Below are 19887 nucleotides of genomic sequence, written 5' to 3' on the forward strand. Positions count from 1 at the left end.
AAGAAACTATTCGAAGATAAAAAGATGTTAATAAAGTTATGGGTTTTAATTAGCATTTTAGTTTTTTTGCAATGAAAAAATTCAAACAATACGTTCAAGTTTTGTTGCAAACAAGAGGTTTTTCTTGTTATTGTCTATGCGTTTTATATGGATTTTGTATTTCGTCCAAATAGAAAAACTTCCTGATCTTTCATTTAGTGAAAAAATTTTTCCTATTATTTTAGATTTACAGGAATCATTTTTGGAAAGAAATGTTCATGAAAAATTTGAGGATCTTTTCTTGATGCTAATCCAAATTTTAAATTCTTCCGAAGAAATAATAATTGAAACAAGCCCAGAAGTATTTTCTGCACTTTTTGATGTACTCAAAAAAGCGATACATTTTCTACGGAATGGAAAGTTTGCTGATTTTCGACAATAAACTTTTTTTTCTAGTTTTTTTTCTTATTTGTTATTATGATTTATAAAAGTGTATTAGAAGAAAATCAGAGAAAAATTGGATTCGAATTTTTACGTAATTGCCTTCATTTTTTGATTAGAATCATTAAAAATCGAGAAGATGTTTCAGATTCTATTGAAATATTATCAATGATTTTCCCATCGGACAAAAAGAAATTTGTGAGTGATGAAGAATCAAGATTATTGCCTATTCGATTTCTTCAAAAAAGGAAAAAACATTTTTCAGACGATGCATTGCGCACCAAAGGCATTGAAGTGCATTTGCGTCTTTTGAAAATTGCGTTTAAGGAAAATCTCATACAAATTATTTCGCAAAAATTACATTCTCTCTTTGAAAGTTCAATTCAAAAACAGAAATTTCCAGTTTCAGTAAATTATTTTCTAAGCCTCATCAAACCACTTGCTAATGTTTGTCATAAATTTTTCTGTTGAATTCAAATAATTATTGTATCATTTTGAATAATTTTTGACATTGTTTTCATTTTTTGAACAGGCAGCAATTTATCTTCATCCATCGTGCCTTAAAGACATCCCCAAAATATTCACTGGTCTCCTTTCTTTGGTGAAAGAAAACGTTCGCTTTGAAGAACTTGAACCAAAAAAGATTAAAAACGTCTACAAAGTCATTTCATTAGTTGAGCAGATATCTCACTATATGAGTCATGTATGTCTTTTTGTTCATCTTGCTTAAATTTATGAATAATGTTTAAAAAATTATAATTATAATTATAACTATAATTATTATTTTTGACATATTTGTCAATTTTGACATGTTAATCGCTATCTGTTTTAATTAATAAATAAATAAATTAATAATTTTCAATGTTAGTTTCCAACCCAAGTAACCAGCAATCTTGTTGAGACAACTGTTCTCCATCTCTCTCTGCGTCTGATCTCCCACAGCGCGCAGCACATCCGCCTCGCCGGGCTGAGGCTCTTCCGCACTTTCACACACTCTCTGGCAGACCTGTACAAACCCTCGTTCTTCCACAAGGCCAGCGCAGGGGTGTTCTTCAGCAACAGCAGCGATGTCCTTCAGAAACACCCGGGCGATCAATCAACTCGGACTTCTCGGCCTTCTCAATTTTCTCAATTTTCTCCGTCTTCTCAATCAATTTATTCTGCCAATCGCTCTTCTCAGCAGCCATATTTCACTCCACTGACTGACTCATCACAGGATCCTTTGTCAGACTATCAGTCATCATCATCATCACCTTCTTCTTCCTCCTCTTCCTCTTCCTCAACCAAATCCTCACGCACACTAACTTTCCCGAAGTTCAATGCCAAAGAGCAAACAAGCCGCCCAATCGAGTTTGCAGGCGATCTTCACTGCGACTCTGTGCTTATTCGCCCATTCACCATTGGCGGAGACGAGCTGGTGGAGATTGTGTGTGAGTCCCCGGCAGTTAAGCTGCTGCAGAGGGAGATGGGCGAAGTGAAGAAAGGGCTGGCGCTGAAGAGGCTGCAGCGCGATCGGTGCTTCCAACAGGGGAAGATGGAGATGATGAGGGGGATTACAAGCAGGGGAGAAGAAGAAGAAGGAAAAGAAGAAGAAGAAGAAGAAAAAGGAGAAGGAGAAAAAGGAAAAGAAGAGCAGAGAGAACAAGAAGGAGGATTGAAAGAGGTGCTGAAGGAAGAGGCTGAGCTGTTAAAGATGATGAAAGATGGCATTGAAGGAAAAGGAGATGAGGCGATGGAAGTGGAAAATGCAATTGAATTTGTAGCAGCAGCTGAAAAAGAAGAAGCAGAAGCAAGAGAAAGAGAAAGAGAAAGAGAAAGAGAAAGAGAAAGAGAAAGAGCAATGGCATTAGCCAAAGTGAGAGAAGAGGAAGAAGCAGCAAAAGCAAATGCAGCCAAAACGAAAGAAGAAGCAGAAGAAGCAGCATATTTGCAAGGAGTGTCAGAAGTGCCTGTGATGTCAGCGCTGATGTTTCTATTGACGTCTGCTGGCTTGTCAGGCGACGAAGAAGCAGAACTGGCTGAGCATAGTTTGAGCGAGCTGACTAATTTCTTCCCGTTCAGCGGCGAATGCTTCGAAGCGCTGCTGAGGATGTGTTATGACGAGGAGACGATGAATGAGGCTGGGGCTGTGGCGGAAAGGCTGCTGATGGAGGCGAAAAGGAAGTGGAAGGCAGAGAGAGGGGAGGGAGAGAAGAAGGGAAGGGAAGATGGAGAAAGAGAAGGAAATGCAGAAGAGAGCATGAGAAATGCGAGCGATGTGAAAAGGCTGCTGGGTGTGCTGGACGCGGAAGAAGGCGTCGAGTTCCAGAGGTTTCTTCTTCAGACAGTCAGTCTGCAGCACTACGGAGAAGCAGGTTCTCCTGAGGCGATGATGCACTTCCACCCTGAGCTGCCTCTGTGCGCCAGCACCATTCTGCGCTGTGTTGTTCGCAATATGCCTGTGGAGTCGCTGATGCTGCTGTTTGCGGCAGAAAAAGCGAAGATACGCAGAAACGGAAGGATGTTTGATGAATTTGTGGAGGGGATTGATGCTTTTGCAGCTGCAACAGCAGCAGCAGGTGGTGGATTAGGAGGAGTAGGAGGAGGTTATGGAGGAGGTGGTGCTATGTATTCTTCCTCCTCTTTTTATCCTTCTAATCCTTATTTCCCTTCTGTTCCTTCAGTTTCTTCAGTGCCAACTGTTCTGTCTCATCCAGCACATCCTTCTCTGTTCTCCATCGACTCCACCACTCTTCAGAACCGCATTGTGAGTGCGCTCTTTGAAGACGGCGAAGAAGGCAAAGTAGCCGAATTGCTGAAGCTTCGCTCGATGTGCTCTGTTGCTGGGGAAGACTTGTATCTTCTGGCTGAGTTCTTCCAGGCGCTGGGCAGCCGTGTGGGGGAGATGGCAGAGGAGAGGAGGAAGAAAGCGGGTGGGAAGGGGGAGAAGGAGCTGCTGGCAGAAGGGATGATGAAGGAGATGCTGCTGCTGTTTCTGGTGCTTGTGATGGATGACAATGACAGAATACTCGGGACATGCTTCAGACAGAACGAGGATGTGAGAGAAGGGAACATGCAAAATGCAATGAGCAATTGTGAATATGTTGGAAATAGCAGAGAGGAAGCTTATAATAATGGCCCTTTCTCTTCTTACACTTTTCATCCTCCTCATTCTCCTCCTCCTTCCTCTTTGTCACCACCACCATATGCATCATCATCATCATCATCATCTTCTTCTTCTTCTTCATCAACAGCACACAACATCCAGCCAACTCAGTTTGTCTGCCCAGTCAACACAACTCCCCGGGATCTCTTCACAGCTGCAATGGACTGCCTTCATCAATGCTTTGCCTCTCTTCCTTCGAGCGAGCTCTGTATGGATGTGCTTCGTGAGTGCTTGTTCCACATCCAACGTGACCGATCCACTACTCAAATGACTATTCTGCTGGAAATGCTCTTCAAACAGTGTGAGGCTGTCATTGACACGGAGCTGAAGGCAGAGGGCGTTGCTTCTCTTTTCCAGGCAAAGGGCATCAGAAACAACAATACAGCAGCAGCAGCAGCAGCAGCAGCAGCAGAGAAAGGAGAGCTTGTCTTCAAAGAGAAGATGTTCAGCCCAGGAAAAATGGAGTTGTCAGCTGAGCTGCTGAAGATGAATGTGGTTGAGATGGTTTTGACTTCTATCAGACAATTTCGCCGAACAGTTTATTTGTATTTCTCCGAGCAGCCAGCAGCACCTCAGTCTCTTCACTTATCCAATGTTTCTTCAATGCCTGCTCACTCACTGACACCTCCTCCTCTTTCTCCTCTTTCTCCTCCTTCAATACACGATATGCCATCATCTACTCCATTCCCTTTCTTCTCTTCCTCTTCTTCCTCTTCTTCTTCTTCTTCCTCTTCTTCTTCTTCTTCCTCTTCTTCCTCCTCCTCTGTCAAGACTCTTCCCACTGAGCCTGTCTCCTCTCAGAGGCTGGGTGCCTACACTGTCCGCGAGCACAGCCACTTCCGCCTCTCTTTCCTCGCCTGCCTTCTCAAGTCCCTCACCCCCATCGCCATCGGCGTCACCGCCGGCGCTGTGAAGCCAATCCAGCGCTTTGCCCCTGCCTCGCTGAGGGGAATGGCTGAGGCAGCAGCAGAGCTGGAGAGGGTGTGGTGCCTGCTGATCAAAGAACCGCTGACAGACGGAGAAAGAGAAGACGCGCTGAATATGTTCATTCCGATGTTCTGCGAGCTGGTGCAGATGGCGTTTGTGAATGACAACAAAACAGCTGGAAGGGCGTCTTTGGAGACAAGAACAACTTCTTTTCAACAGTTCACTCCATCTCAATATCTTCCTTCTCCTCAGCAATCATCATCATCAACATCATCATCTAACTTCTCTTTATATCTTCCTTCTAATACTCCTTCATGCCCTCCTCCTCAGCCACCCCCTTACACAGCATATCAGCTGATGGTAATGTGCACCAACCGCCTTCTATCCAGAACATGTGTCTCTGTCGTGCCTCTTTCTGTGTCGCCCACCAGGCTTCTGCTTTCTCCAGGTGATTTCTGCATCTTCAGGAGATTGTTTGAGGCAGTCAATTTGGAGATGGGTAGGATGAATGTGGTGCTGGATGAAGGAGACGGGAAGAAAAGAGGAGAAGACGAGGAAGGCGGAAGGAAAGAAAGAGAAGGAGAAGGAGAAAGAGAAGGGCAAGAGACAGTGAGGTATGAGTGGAATGAAGGAGCAGAGATTATTGGAGAGGCAGAGCTGTGGAACATCGCAATGATGTGGCCTGTTGATGGTCCGAAGAAAGGAAACGAAGTTGGTTTAATTGGAAGCTCCAACAAGAATTCTTCTTCTTATTCTTCTTCCTCTTCCTCTTCCTCCTCATCAACAGCAAGCAATGATAAACAGAAAAAACGGCCGAACAAAATGACTACGATATTCAGCCAGACAGGTTTTGGGCAGGAGAAAAGGGAGGAGATGAACGAGGCGATGGAGCTGATCTTTTTGCAGTGTGTCCCCAACAAAGCGAAGAAGACAGACGATTCGTCGTGTGGAAGGAGGAAAGATGCAATCAGACGGATTGCGAAGGAGGTTGAAGAGCTGCTGAAGATCAGAAGGATTCCGAGGAAGACGCTGGAGAGAGAGAATTCTGTGGACATCACAAACACTCAGCTCCAAATGGCACAGACTGCTTTTCCGGTTTCTCTTTCTTCTTCTGCCTCTTCTTCCTCTTCATCTTCCTCCTCTTCCTCTCCTTCACTCCATCTGCCTCAGTCATTACAAGCACAGCTCATCCGCACTGAGAATGCTCTTCTTTTGTTGCTCCATCTGATCTATGCGTGTCTTCCCCCAGCCACTCCCTTCGAGCGCATCAAGCAGCACACAGGCGACTCCACCTCTGCCTTTGGCATCTCCTTCTCCGCCTCCACAGCTCTGCCTGACTTGCACACCTATTTCCGAGTCGGGGACTATGGATTAGTTGAGGTTGTGCTCACCCACGCTGACTGCATCCAGTCGCTCCGTCTGCGCATAGCAGACAAGCTGAAAGTGCCTCCGACAGACATCAAAGTCAACTACGGCGGGACCGACTACTCGTTCAGGAAGAACCTCCTTTTCGACTACTTCGGCAGAGAGAACGTGGAGAAGCTGGAGATTGACGTTGCTGTGTATGATCGCAAGCCCCCTCTGGATCCACACGACCCACTTGCGTTTCCTGAGAAGTCCTATCCACCTTCGTTCATCCTCTCTGAAGGCACAGAGCCGCAGGCGCTGTTTAGCAGCTCGGCGCATCTTTTGACCGATCTGATTGACTTGACGCCTGGCCTGATGAGTCTGTGCAGACACTTGTTCTTCTTCTTCCCGCCGGGCGAGGCACTCCGCCGCGAAATCTTCAGGGCAAAACAAGGCACAGACTGGACCCAGATCTTCTGTGTGTCGTCGATCTACAGCCTCTACACTCAGAGCCAGCTGCAGGATGAGGCGAATGCTTTGCACATTTCTTCTTCTTCTTCTTCACAGTCATCTTCATCATCGTCATCCTCTTCTTCTTCTTCCTCTTTATCATCATCTTCTTCTTCTTCTTCAATGTCAATCAAACCAGAAATCTCCCAATCCAAATCCAAACATCAGAAGCCCAACTCTTCTCTTCAGGCCTCGTGGCAGAGCAAACTGGAGATCGCTCTGAACGAAGTTGAGCAGCTGGTGAACCAGACGCAGCCACTCACTGACTTCGACATGTTGGATGCTGATGTGTACAAAAAGCTCATCTGCTTCGTGAATGGGCCCGAATACACGCCGGATGACTTGCAGCACTGGAGATTCCGCTTCATCGAGTCAGGAGGGCTCAGCTGTCTGCTCTCCATCCTCATCAACACTCCCATTCAGCCAGAACTTATCCCAGATGAATTCATGCAAAGCAGCAGCCAGGCACTTGAATCGCATCGTTTGTCTTCTATGCCTTCTTCTATTTCTTCTTCGATGCCTTCTTCAATGTCTTCGTCTTCAGACAATTCAGCTGCTGCGTCAAACAATTTGAACTCCTCAGCCATCAATCCTTACCCCCATCTCCCTCCTCGTCTGCTCTTCCTCCTTATGCGCATCGTATTTATGTTCATTTTGAACTCTTCAACTTCTCCTTCTTCTGTGGCGTCAGTAGTAGCAGCTCAATATCCCTCATTCATCCGCCCGCCTGTTCTGATGGAGTATGTCACCACGTATGCGCTGAGTCAGTGTCCTGTCAGTTGCATCTGCACCACACCTGAAGTCGCTGCTCACCACACAAATGAAGAGCTTTTAGCGACAACTGCCTCCCTCAGCTCCCCAATTTCTCAAATCATTGTGTTCTTCACCCGCCTCTTGCAGCTGTATGCCCTCTTTGCCTGCCGCCTCACGATGAGCAACCCGTTTTTGAGTGCTCATCCGACATACACAAAATTGTCTTCTGTTTCAGCGGGTGGATCAGTTCAGTCTCAAACAGCACCAAACATTCTGTCCTATTCGCCGTTTGCCACCAAGATGAGGGCAGATAAGATATCTGAGTATTCCTCTATCACTCCCATCAACGCTGAAGGGGAGCTTCGAGAATCAAGTTCCATTTCGATGAAGGAGCTGCTGTCGTCGTGGAGTGGAGAAAGAAACACGCTGAATACGCTCCTGACAGAAACACAAGAACAGTTTGAAGCGCTTTTCCAGAAGCCGAAGACTATCGCAAAGACGTTTGCGTATTATTTGTGGAGGAATAAAGAGAAGTCGCCAAATGCAGCTGAGGGGGATATAAACAAAGAAAGAGGTATTTATGTGAATTCTTATCAGCAGGGAGTAAACACTCAAAATTATACATTCGATGAAATGAGAGGAAATTTGTCGTTCATTACAGATCGATCAAACCTGTTTTCAAATCAATTTTGTGGAAGCAATTTTTCTTCTCTCAACAAAATGTTTCTTCGAAAAAAGTTTTTGAAGAAGTTAAATGGCAAAGAAGCAATACCTGCATTGGCAAAAACATCAACAAGTTCACGTTTCTTTGACAAGCTCAAGTCAACCCAGAATTTGAGTGTTAGCAGGCAATTGGAAAGCAGCCGTATTTTCGGAGCCGACGAAGGAGAGAACAACTTCAGGCAGATGAACTTGGATGATCTGAATATGAGTTCACAGGACATCCACAAATTCTCGTTGCTGCCTTCACGCGAACCAACACGAATCACACAGAGACTCGGAGCACAGCAGAACAAGGACACCAAGGTGAATGTGAAAGTGGATGAGTTCTTCTCCTCGCTGCTGCCAGAAGAAATTGCGTTCCGTCTGATCTTTGCTTTTCTGGCGCGCTATCAAGTATGCCTATTTCCCTTGTTAATGAAACGTGAGGGGCATCCGTCGCTGTTTCTGCTGCTGAGTGGAAGCGGCAGAGCAGTCCATGATGAGAAGCCTGCTGAAAAAGAAGAAGGCAAACAAGAAAGAGACAGGCGGATGGAAGGAGCTATTCAATCACTGCTTAATCTGCTGAGCTCTGTTCCGTTAGCTGAAACAGACGAATTTATCGCTGATTTGCAAAGAGCAATTTCATCAGGGAATTTTGAAGGGTTTGGAGAAAATGGCATCTCGTCGTCTGGATATGTGGTGTGTTCTGTGCTGGGGAAGATTGCTGAAGAGCTCATCCCAATCGAGTGCTCAAGCGGTTTTGGAGCAAAAATGCTGGAAAGATTCTTCAAAGTATTTATGCTTGCTCTCCGAGCGCAGCCGTCGCTCAAAGCAAGAGATGGCAATCCTCAGTATACTTTCAATTCTGCTCGCTTCTTGACAGTTTTCTCGCATCTTTTCGTGGACTGTGAAGAGATTTACGATAATTATTCGTCTTTTGAGCAACAGTCATCATCATCAGCAGCAGCATCATTGTTGATACAGAAGCAATCTGGAGAATTGAATGCTTCGTGGCTGAACAGAAATGCCCTATCAAGCTCCATGCAAATTGTGCCTTCTGTTTCTTCAGCTTCTTTCTCTGACCCTTCAAATCCAAACAGCAATTTGTTTGCTCGCTCTGCGGATTCTTCTTGCTCTTCTCTGTTGACACTTGCATCAGCAGTGCTGGTGGGGTTGCGAATGCTGGAGTGGGATTCGAACCCCGACGACGCTGAAATGGAGAGGAGTTTGAGAGAAAAAGAGCAATACATCAAGCTTGTTCTTGGAGGAAGTTCCTATTCTCAAATGTCCTCAGCTTCTGTCGCTCTGATTCCATTTATCATGTCTCGTATTCTGATCGATTTTGGAGACAAAAAATGTCCGATGCTTCCTCCTTATCTCATGGCGCAGTTCAGCCCCAGTTTAAGAGTGGTACTACTTTCTCTTCTGGTTTCGCTTTGCCGCAACGATGCATTGCCTAACTCGCAGATTGTGCTGAGCATGCTGGTGCGACTGCAAGGCTTGGAGAACAAAAGAGTATTCCCCACATTCAACACCAATCCTTCGCAAACATCAAAGGCCACACTTGGTTACATGGGCATACGGAACAATGGGTCACTCTGCTATATGATTTCTGTGCTCATCCAGCTCTTTATGCACCCTCAGTTCCGTCTCATTGTGATGAAGTATTCTGGAGAGGAGTGCGGGGGATGGACAAGTCATAAGGAAGAGGCAACAAACAGCCATCATTCTGAAAATAGAGAAAGCCTTGTGCATTCGCATGACATGACATCGAACTTTGTTCATTTTGATCCAAATGCACCCGCTTATGGGTCGCTATCAGGCAGAGACCAGTCGACGTTTTTCTTGAAATCAAGTTTCAATCAGAACATTCCATATCAGCCAGCTGTGACATCTCAACAGCTCTACTCATCTACTCATTTTGTTTCACACTTTGGTATGTCTTCACTGAGATCTTCCATTTCGTCAGTCGCAACCAGACACTCAAACAACCAAGGAAACAACGAGCCACCAGAATTCGCAAAGCGGAGGCAAAAGACGTGGGAAGAGCTGCGCTCGCTTTTCTGTGTTTTGGACGATGCGTCTGTTGAAGCAGCTGAGCTGAATGAGTTTCTGTCTGTCTTCGAGATGTATGACGGAGTCCCGCTGGATCCTTCTGTGCAGCAAGATGCGGTGGAGTTCTTCCTCTGCCTGATGGACCAAGCGCAGCAGCATCTGAAAAAGATGAAGGCACCTGACGCTGTCGACAGGCTGTTTGGCGGTCTGTCGTGCGAGCAGCGCATTTGCGAAGCTGGCCATGTGAATACACAGGCAGACCATTGGATGACAGTTGGAGTGGAAGTGCTGGGGTATCAGTCGTTGGAGGATTCGCTCAGGGCACATGTTGAAGGAGACATCGTGGAGGATGCGATCTGCAGCAGTTGCGGAAAGAAGACAAAAATGGCTAAAAGGAGCCTGCTTCAGGAACTGCCGAATACGATTGTCTTTGGATTGAAGAGGTTCCAGTTTGACAGAACAAGACAACGATTTGTGAAAGTCAATGATCATTTTGAGTTTCCGTTAACAGATTTGGACATTGGACCGTTCATGAAAGAAGTTGTCAATGAAACCGAAAAAGGCATTCGAGATTCGGAAATGTATTCTCAAATAACTCGTGCAATTGAATTTTCAAAGAAAAATTCACCAGATAATCCTCATTCTCATCCATTTTTTGTGAACGGAACAGCAAAACGCGATTTTCCTGAGCTGAACCGTTCGTCTGATTATTACAAGTATGAGCTTGTTGGAGTTATATGCCATGATGGTGGCGCAGAAGGAGGGCATTATTATTCATTTGTGAAGGAGCGCTGCGCGCCCAATCGCTGGCTGTTGTTTAATGATGCATCTGTGAAGGAGATTGATCCCAGCTGCCTGGCAGAGTTCTGCTTTGGCGGGATTGGCGATGATCAGGAACTGCAAAAGATTTATGAGGGTGGTGCAATTTCTCTGGATGCTCTCTACAAAAGTTACAGTGCTTTCATGTTGTTTTACCAAAGAAAGAATCCACAAGATGATTGGGCGAAGGAGAAACAGGAGAAAAAGAAGCATGACGGTCTGTATAACCAGCTGCTGAGGAAATCTGGCAGATTAACACACGACGAGCTCATCAAACTCCCATTTCCTCCATCTTTTCCGTTGGATACTTTGTCAGAAATCTGCAACCCTTCAATGAATATGGCCGGCTCTTCATCATTGCTCTCTATGGAACAGCTTGCACTGTCTCCACAGCTGCTGTCTATGAGTCCAATGTTCACCAGCTATTCTTCTTCACAGGCAACATTGATACATAATTCACAAATTTTGTCCAATCGTACAATTAGAATTCTTTCGGAAATGAACCGAGGAAAATTGCTGTTCAACAAAGAATTCTTTTCATTTGTGCAAACAATGTATTATTTTCTTGACTGTCCACACTTTGTGGATTCTCTGCAAAATGCGACAAAAATCAATGAAAATGCTTCCGCAGGTGGAGCACCAACAGAAGCCGAACAAACCCAAATTGCACCTTTGCAACAGATGAGCCAATATTTTCTTTGCTTCGTGTGGCCTTCTTTTGTGTTCCACACAATGGGGCATTCGCGCAACATATCTGAAAGATTTGATGAATGGATCGTGCAGTTGGAGAGAATTATGCTCTGTTCGAGCCAAGTGGCCAGTTCATGGGTAAATTTGCAAATAAAACAGATGAAGAAAGATTTCACAAAAGAAGCACAAAAACTTATGAAGATGGAGAGCGAGTCAAGTGCAACTGCACTGGAACTTCTGGCAAGTTCGTCACCACGGCAGAAATGCGATAGCTCATCTGTTTTGAAGGCGTATTTGTTCTATGCAAACAACGAGAAGCTTCAAAGAGGATTTTTGCGAGTGATGCTGTGTGCATTGAAAGGGGTTGCATGGATCGTTGAGAATGCTATTTCCGGTTATAATGAAACGAGTGGAGATGGTTTCTCTTCAAACACGACTTCCATTGAAGAGATCATCAACAGATCTCCTCAATACATCAAAGACATAATAGGTATTTTACACTCCTTTTTCATGTCACTCCTGTTGAGCCTGAGCGGGATGCAGAAGAAGTTCAGATCCCTCACAGCTTTCTTCTTGCTTGTGCGAGATTGCTGTGCTTGCTCTCCACTGCTTGCCACAATCATTTTGGGATGTGGCTTTCCACAGCGCTGCTTCGATCTGCTGTGCCCAACGGAAGCTCCTCATTTTGGATGGTCTGAGAAAACAGCTGTAGTTCAGTCGAGAGACGGAAGCGTCGATTCTGTTGATGAGAACGTCCCTCCATTTGTGATATCCCAATCAGCAGCTCTGGGAAATGATGCAAATTCATCTTCTTCTTCATCATCTGCTCTGCCCAGTCAAAAGGACAGCAACAGAACTGCTGTCAATTTGGGTCCCTATGGATCACAAGCAACAACAGTTGTAGCAGCACAATCGATGTTACTCGCTCTTAATGCTTGTTTCCTTAATGCATACTCTTCCACATCTTCAGAATGTATCAGGATTTTGGGACTGAAGCATTCAAATGAAGTTATGATACTGGAAAAAAGTGAAGAAGATGAGGATGAAGAAGATAAGGAAGCAACTGCTTTTGAAGAAAGGAAGAAACATCAAGAACAGCAAATGAGCGATCCCAATGAATTCGCTAACTTACAACATTCAAATGAAAAGATATCTTTGCTCAATGCTGCATGTAAGCTGCAAAATTCAGATGTTGACATTGAATCAAATGAATACAACCACTTTGTGAGTGCTTCTTATCTTCGGAAGCTTTTGATGATGACTCAACGATGGAACAGGCATGTATCGCTGTTTCTTTGTCTTTCTTCGTATGTTCCTTCTGTGCTTCCAGCAGATTGCCAATCAGAAAGTGAGGAATTTTCAAAAGCATCGAATTCTTTGGAACATACTCTATCATGTTTGTTGTCTCTTATATCATCTTCAAGGCAAAATAAGGAGCTGATGGAAGATTCTGTTTCAATGTTTTTTGATCTAATTACAATGCAAACATTTGACGCTTCGAGCAACAAATATTCCTCTGATTATTTGCCAGCACAACCATTTGACGACATTAGGAAGCGCAAAATGATCCAATTTTTGCAGTTTGTAGCTCAGGATGATGTTATAAAGGAAGAGGCAACAATCTCCACTTGCTTAACTGCTCTGAATTGGTACTTGCGAAGATCGAAGCCTTTGGCATTGTTTATTGGAACCGGTGCAGACGATTGCGAAAATAAAGGATATGCATTTCGGCTCATTCTTCATTGTGCCATTCGGATCCAATCAAAACCACTTCGCGAGCTTGCTGTTCGGATTATACGGTTTGCATGCGTTCTTGATGAAAGGGATGTCTGTTTGATGAAGCCTCGTTATTGGTTGGCTTCTGATGCACCGCATCCTTTTGAATTGCCCTTGCCTCGCGTGTCAGAGTATTTGGCAAAAGCACCATTCTCGTACCGCATAAATTGCTTCCCTCTTTTGTCTTTTAATGGCGACCTGCGCTTGGGAGTTCAGAGAGTTGATGGTGAAGCAGTTTTGACTGCTAGAAGCATTGAGGAACGAGAACTGAAGAAGATTCAACTGTTCAACATCTCGTCATTTTTGTTAGGAAAACCACTTATTTTGTTGCGAGACGGTAAACTTCCGAAGCTGACTGATATTAAAAGAGAGGAAGATACAATGGAATTGGATTCGCTGTATATTCCACTATTTCCTGGAGAAGCGTTCTGTTATGACTGGACGATTGATATGCAACCGCACCAACTTGCACCTCATCGAATTCCCCGTTATGAGTTCAATGAAAATTCAATTGGACTTTTCTCATACGCCAAATGGGATGATCCTTATCCCAACCGTGCATTTATTTCAAGTTTTATGTCAGAAGAGCGGAAAGATACGCCTCATCCGACTTCTTCTCAGTATTTATTTGTGGAAGATGCTTTGAAAAGTGAGAAGAACGAAATGGATCAAAATGCTGGAAGAATAAAGATAAAGAAAAAATCGAAAAACGATGAAAACGAGCTTGCCATTCAAAGAGAGGAAGGATTTGCTACTGTTAAAAAACACTCGCAAGCAACATTACTTGGCGTGATGATCGAAATGGTTGAATCTCAGTTCAATTCAGAGCTCTCTCATCTTCTTGAATTTCCTTGGGCAACAGTGAAAGAAGGAGAGATGCATAATGATGCGCAGAGCGGAGGGCAGCAGAATCATACGAGTTCATTTGGAGACACAGCCGGACTAGCATTTCAAAAGGCATCTTTTCCATCACCTCTTTCTTTGCCATTTAGTACGCCAAAAGGAAAAGAAGATAAAATTCTGACAACTGATTTGACAAAATTCTCACTGGATAGCTTTTTTGCTTTGTTCAATTGGCTTCTGATGACAAAGACATTGGAAGAATCTTCAAGCGGCTGCTCATCTGCCTGCTCTTCTGTTGCAGCTTGCTCATCCTCTTCAGCTTCATCTGAAAAAGTTCTCTCACAACCTCTGCTGTCTTTGGTTGATCCGAATCAATTCTCTGAGAACTTTTGCAGAGTTCTTGTTGAAGTTGCTGGATTTACGACAACTGACTACATGCGTCGGACGGACCTCAACCGTTTGGCAGCGATTCGCTTTATCTCTCGAATTGCTGTTCATGCACCAATATCAGAAAGGCTATGGAAATGCTTGATGGATCAGCAGTCGTTGCTATATCCGCTTGATTTACCTAAAGATAAGATTAAAGATTTGCGAATGAAGATGTTTTGTGATGAATTGTGCTACTCTTTCTTTTCGATGGTTCTCTTGCTTTGTGAGAGAAACCGCAAAGGATATGAACAGTTGTTCTCCTCTTTTGTTGCACTTGGCACTGCTCGTTCAATCCTTCTCGATAAAAATACCTTCCTTCGTTCGTCTCCTCTTTTGGCAATCCTTATTGCACAGTTTTGCTGTTTCGCTCCTCTTAATCATTATTATCTTTGCGATCTTCTCTTTGACGAGAAAGATGAAATTCCATTGAATAGCGAACTGGCAGCTTCGATTTTCCATTTGCTCTATTTTCCGCGACTCCTGCTGCCTAATAATTTTAACCAACTACTTCAGTCAAATCCTTTATTGCTCTACAGAACTAACAAAATTAAATGTCTATTTGATTTATGCAATACTCCATTCAAGCCTTTTCCATTTCCTCGCAACTGCTTCCTTTCGTTGCATTCACTCACTTTTGTTGAGTCATCTTCACCTTCAGCTCAAAAACAGGAGCAGTCAAGAAAGTCTGGAACTGTTGCAGCAGTGATGAATGATGAAAGCATTGAAGCTGAATCAAAAGTGTCTCAAATGATGTTCTCTTCAATGAAGTCTGGCTTAACACTTGAATCTATTGGGAAAAGGCAGATGAGTTTGATAAATATGTGCATATCTTTCATGAAACTTGATGAACACATTACGAGCACAGTTTCTCTCATTCGTATTTCCAACGAATGGATTGATGACTCATTCCTGAGAAAGATGGATTATCAGCATCTTCCTCTGACTCTGGCACTTGATGTTGTCGATGCTTTCATAACTGATTGGTTTCGGGATGGCATTGCTGGAAGCACATACGATCTGAGCGCTGTTCTGGCAAAGGAGTACAACAGTATTTTTGGTACTTATTCTCCAATCGAAGGAGAAAGAACAAAGCAATTGCGCTCCTTTGAAGAAGACTCAACAGATGCATTGGATGCTGGCTCAGCAGAATGGAGCGTGCAGAAGTCTGGTTTCACTACTCCACACAGCAACTTTAAGAGTCAAGAAGAGATTGTTCTGTATCTCAACACAATTGAGCATGCCGTTTATTTTCTGTCGACGTTGACATGCTGTGCTTTTCCTTTGTGTGTTCGTGTGAAGGCGCTGAGACTGATTGTAATGCTGCTTCCGATGATGAAGGAAGTTGAAAACCTCTGTGACGAGCATCTTCTGGATGCTCTGCTGGTATCTTTTAATTCTATTTATACAAATGGAGCAAAATCCGAACGCAGTTTGAGTGGTGGAACTTTTATGTCAACATATGCACGAGAACAAAACTCACCAAACCCAGCAGCTTGCGATAGATCAAATATTTTCTTCGCAAATTGTTTGCTTACGAATATGATTCTAGAATTTTCACCTGGAAGTGAGGACTGTATTCCATTTTCTTATCTCTACACTTCTCGAAATGTATCACAGCGAAATGCTTCTTCATCATCCTCATCTTCATCTTCATCTTTTGTCGCACCTTCAGTCAACAATGCTTTGGCTGAACTTTTCTGGCGTTGGCAGCTTTTCCTTGTTCTGTCCGTTCTTCATCTTTGCACAAACGTGTGTATCGCTCTTGATGGGATGCATGCCCAATTCGAAACTGTCACGCCATCGCAGAAACCTGCAGTTATTTGCCCTCCGCAGTTTGATCAGCCACAAACAGAGCTGGACCGCCGCTTTTGGCTGAGGATTAAAATGATGAGGTTGACTGAAGTGACTCTGTTTGGGTTGTTCCACACGCATCCCATTACAACAATCGTAGGGCCTGTTCCTTGGAATCCTCTATTTGAGAACATTACAGATTTTGTTCATTATCCGATTAAATGTGTTTCAGATCATATTATCAACAGGTTGTTTGAGGTTTTGAGCTTTTCAATGAGTGTTTTTGGAGCAGGAAGTGAGCAGTGCTATGCCCCTGCAACTGCTTTGTTTGATCCTCTGCTCAATCATTTGATGATGAGACACCCTTCCATTTTGGCGAAAGCAATTCAAGAAAATACCATTTTCAACCTGTTTTCAAAGTATGTTTCACAAGTTGTTGCGTTTACTCCAACTGAAACATCATCTTATCTTCAAAAAGCATTTGCTCGTAATCTTGAAGATGTTTTGAAGGAAATAAATAACAATACTTCTTCCTTGTCTCCTGTTAGAGCCTATTCGCATCAGCATTCTCAATCGTTTTATTCATCAATACAAATACTGAAGTTGTTTAATCCATCAATATTGCCAGTGAAAGCAATAGTCGATGCTCACTTTGGTGATCTTTCAAACGCAGTAGGTGTGCTTTCTAAAGCATTAGCTTCTTATCCAACAGAAATCAGAGAAGAATCAAGAGAAGACACCGCAAACATCAAGAAAGAAATCGAAGATGCGAAAAAAGTGTTAGCAGAATTCGCTGCAGTATGCCCCAGTTCGTTCGTTCCTCAAAACAGCACTTTTTCAGCACAAAAGAGTGAGTATCCTTTCGCATCATCGTCTTCGCAACAAAATTTCGCTTTCAATTCAACTTTTCAACAAATTCCAGGAAATGTGCAGCATTCTTATCAAACCGCATATCCTTCCAGTTCAGTTGCTGTAACACCCTCATCAGCTTCTCCTATGTTTCTTCAACAGCCGGGCTCTGTAGTTGAACTGCCTCCACCCTTTTCATTTGGTGGTCGCGCAGAAACTTCATCAACTCCATCAACTTCTTCATCTCAGTTATCTTCGTCGATGATGCCTCCTCCAAACAAAGGCTCGCCATCTTCAACAGAAGCTCCTTTTTCTCGTTTACCAGCAAATACACACTCGGGTGCCGGGAGTAGCAGGATTGGTGAGCGTAAAGTGTTACCTCAAGCGCACAAACAGTCTGCGTCATCTTCATCTTCACTGCGCAAATCTCAAGTTCTTTCGAAGCCAAAGACTCCAATCACATTCAAAGCATTCAATCCGTTGGAAAATACTTCTTCTAATTCAATTTCAAGAGCTGCTCCACCGACAACATTTTCAGGTTCCTCTCTTGCTCCGTTAACCACTCAAAACACACAGCAAATGTTTAGTCCTGCTCCTTCTGTTCCTTCGACTCAAAGTTATCCCTCGCATCCTTCGTTACCGCCTCCACCCCCAAAGCCTTCTCCATCTATTGCTTCTCCCTCAATTCCATCATTGACATCATATTATCTTCCTTCAAATGCTACAGGGACAACGCCACAATAAAAATTACCAAACATACAATTTGTTCAAATGGATTCCCAGAAAGATAATGCTCGTTGAATTGCTCAAAATAAAACTCAGAAGAATTATAAAGTTACAACAATCTTCATCATTGAAAGTGATCTTATTTTATTTTTTTTACACAAGTTTTCAAACGATAATAATTGAGGTTTATTTTTCATTAAAAAAAGCTTTTATGTTGATTTTTGAATTTTGTTTTGTTATGTTTTGGAAGTTTTGCATTTTTATTATTTGTATTAGAATTCAGTGGCAATTAATATCACAATAATCATTTTGAGGCTGCATTTTACAAGTTTCTTTTTTCTTGTTAGGAAATATGAAAATCAAGAGCATTTCTTAGAAGACAAATAATGTTTAAACATAACCAAAATGCACAATTACTATTTAATAAACTTCAATGAAAAATCTTTGATAACTGTGTTGCATGGTAGTCATTTCTTGCATCATCAAACAAACAGTTCTAGCCCATAAATAAAGGATTAATACACAAAAATTATTCGTTACGGCAGATTATAACTTCAATAAATAATAAACTTTATTTTTTTTTTTTTTTTCTATGAAAAAAGGCAAAGACAAATCAATTCTTTACAGAAAAACAGCAAATCCAAACATAAAGTCCAATATTTCATTGATGAAAAACTCATTTAATCTGAAAAAATTGGCTTTTGAAATATTTCAAAGGCGAAATATTTCAAAAGCCTGCTTCTTTCTCTTCCCAATCGGAAAATTCAAAGGAAATTTTGCCTGTTTCTCTAATTCGTTCTCTCTTTCTTCTATTCATGTGAATGCATAAGAGGATGATGAGGATGACACAATAAATAGGAAAAGAAAAGAAGAAGATGATTCTTTCTATTTTCTCTCTTCTCAGCAGTTCAATGGAAAAAGGAAATGAATTTAATTCTCATAGATCAGCCAGATTGTCATTCCTTTAAAGCTCTTCCTGCACTTCCGATTAAGACGATGAAGGAGGTTGTGCAAGAAGAAGGTTGATGTATTTGATGTGCACTTAATGATGAAGAAGAAGTAATCCTTTTCCTTTCAATCATATCCTTGTTGCCTTTGAGGATATGTTAATGAGTGAACATAAATCCATCTCCTCTTCCAAAACGTTGATGATGAACGACGATCCAAAAACATTCGAAAGAATTGTTTCAATAACATCTTCTCCATTTTGTGCTCCATTATCATCAATGCTGCTTGTTCTTTTCCTCTTTAATGTTGATCCAATCTAAAAACAGCCTTCATCCTGATTTTTCTTTCTCATTTTCCCTTCTTCCTTTATCCAAAAGAAATTCTCCCTGCAAATAGAAATCCGTCAGGCATTTCTCAAATAACTTCCAAAACCCAAAAATATGAAAAAATTAAATAACAAATTCATTTTTAATGAAAAGATTCGAATAAGACAGAGTTTATCACATACCAATCGCAAATTGCATTCATACCTTGCAACCCCTTTGTGTTAACAAAATATGTCCATTTTCACTCATTTCACATTTTATCCTTTTTTCTTTGAACTGAAATTCCTCTCTATCTGCGAGATAAGCTCATCAAAAGCCCAACCCAAATGCTCGAATAACCTTGTTCCATGCATCCCTTCTCTTTTGTGAAAAGTGTCCATTTCAGCCAATCGAGGCAAAAACAATCATTTCTTTCAAAACATCGAAAATCGCTTCAAATAAAAATATCACAAATAATCCACAAATAGACATACATTTATATCTGGTGCAGGATTACAAAACTTTCAGCACTCATACCTCTTCCATTCATCTGTTTTCATCAATCTTCACATCATTCATTTCTTTCCCAATTGCCTTTTCTCATGAAAATACAGCCATCAAAATTATATGCTCCAAATCATGTGTTGTTCCATCTCAGAGGCAGATATCGCTGGACGGAGGGTGACGGCTGAAATATCAGTACATCAACAAAAATGGATGAATCATTCTCTATTATTCATCGGATCATAAATAAATGTTGAAAAACAACAAAGGAGAATATTTATTTTCATATGAAAATATGATACTCATCAAAAGTTGAATGATATTTTTTTGTTTGAAGTGCCCATATTA

General features: G+C 42.5%; 1 protein-coding gene across 1 annotated transcript; it reads left to right on the top strand.

Annotated features, from left to right (window-relative positions):
- Positions 1–392: 392 nt before the first annotated feature.
- Positions 393–18102, top strand: MONOS_3139 (putative ubiquitin domain-containing protein; the record flags this gene model as incomplete). Its single annotated transcript, XM_067873117.1, has 5 exons — positions 393–399; positions 479–867; positions 953–1123; positions 1289–15845; positions 15966–18102. 5 exons carry the CDS (start codon positions 393–395, stop codon positions 17798–17800), a joined length of 16959 nt encoding a protein of 5652 aa, XP_067721870.1. The 3' UTR covers positions 17801–18102.
- Between the last annotated feature and the right edge of the window lie 1785 nt (positions 18103–19887).

This window comes from Monocercomonoides exilis, assembly GCF_001643675.1.
Source record: "Monocercomonoides exilis strain PA203 chromosome Unknown scaffold44-821271, whole genome shotgun sequence".
Classification (NCBI taxonomy): Eukaryota; Preaxostyla; order Oxymonadida; family Polymastigidae; genus Monocercomonoides; species Monocercomonoides exilis.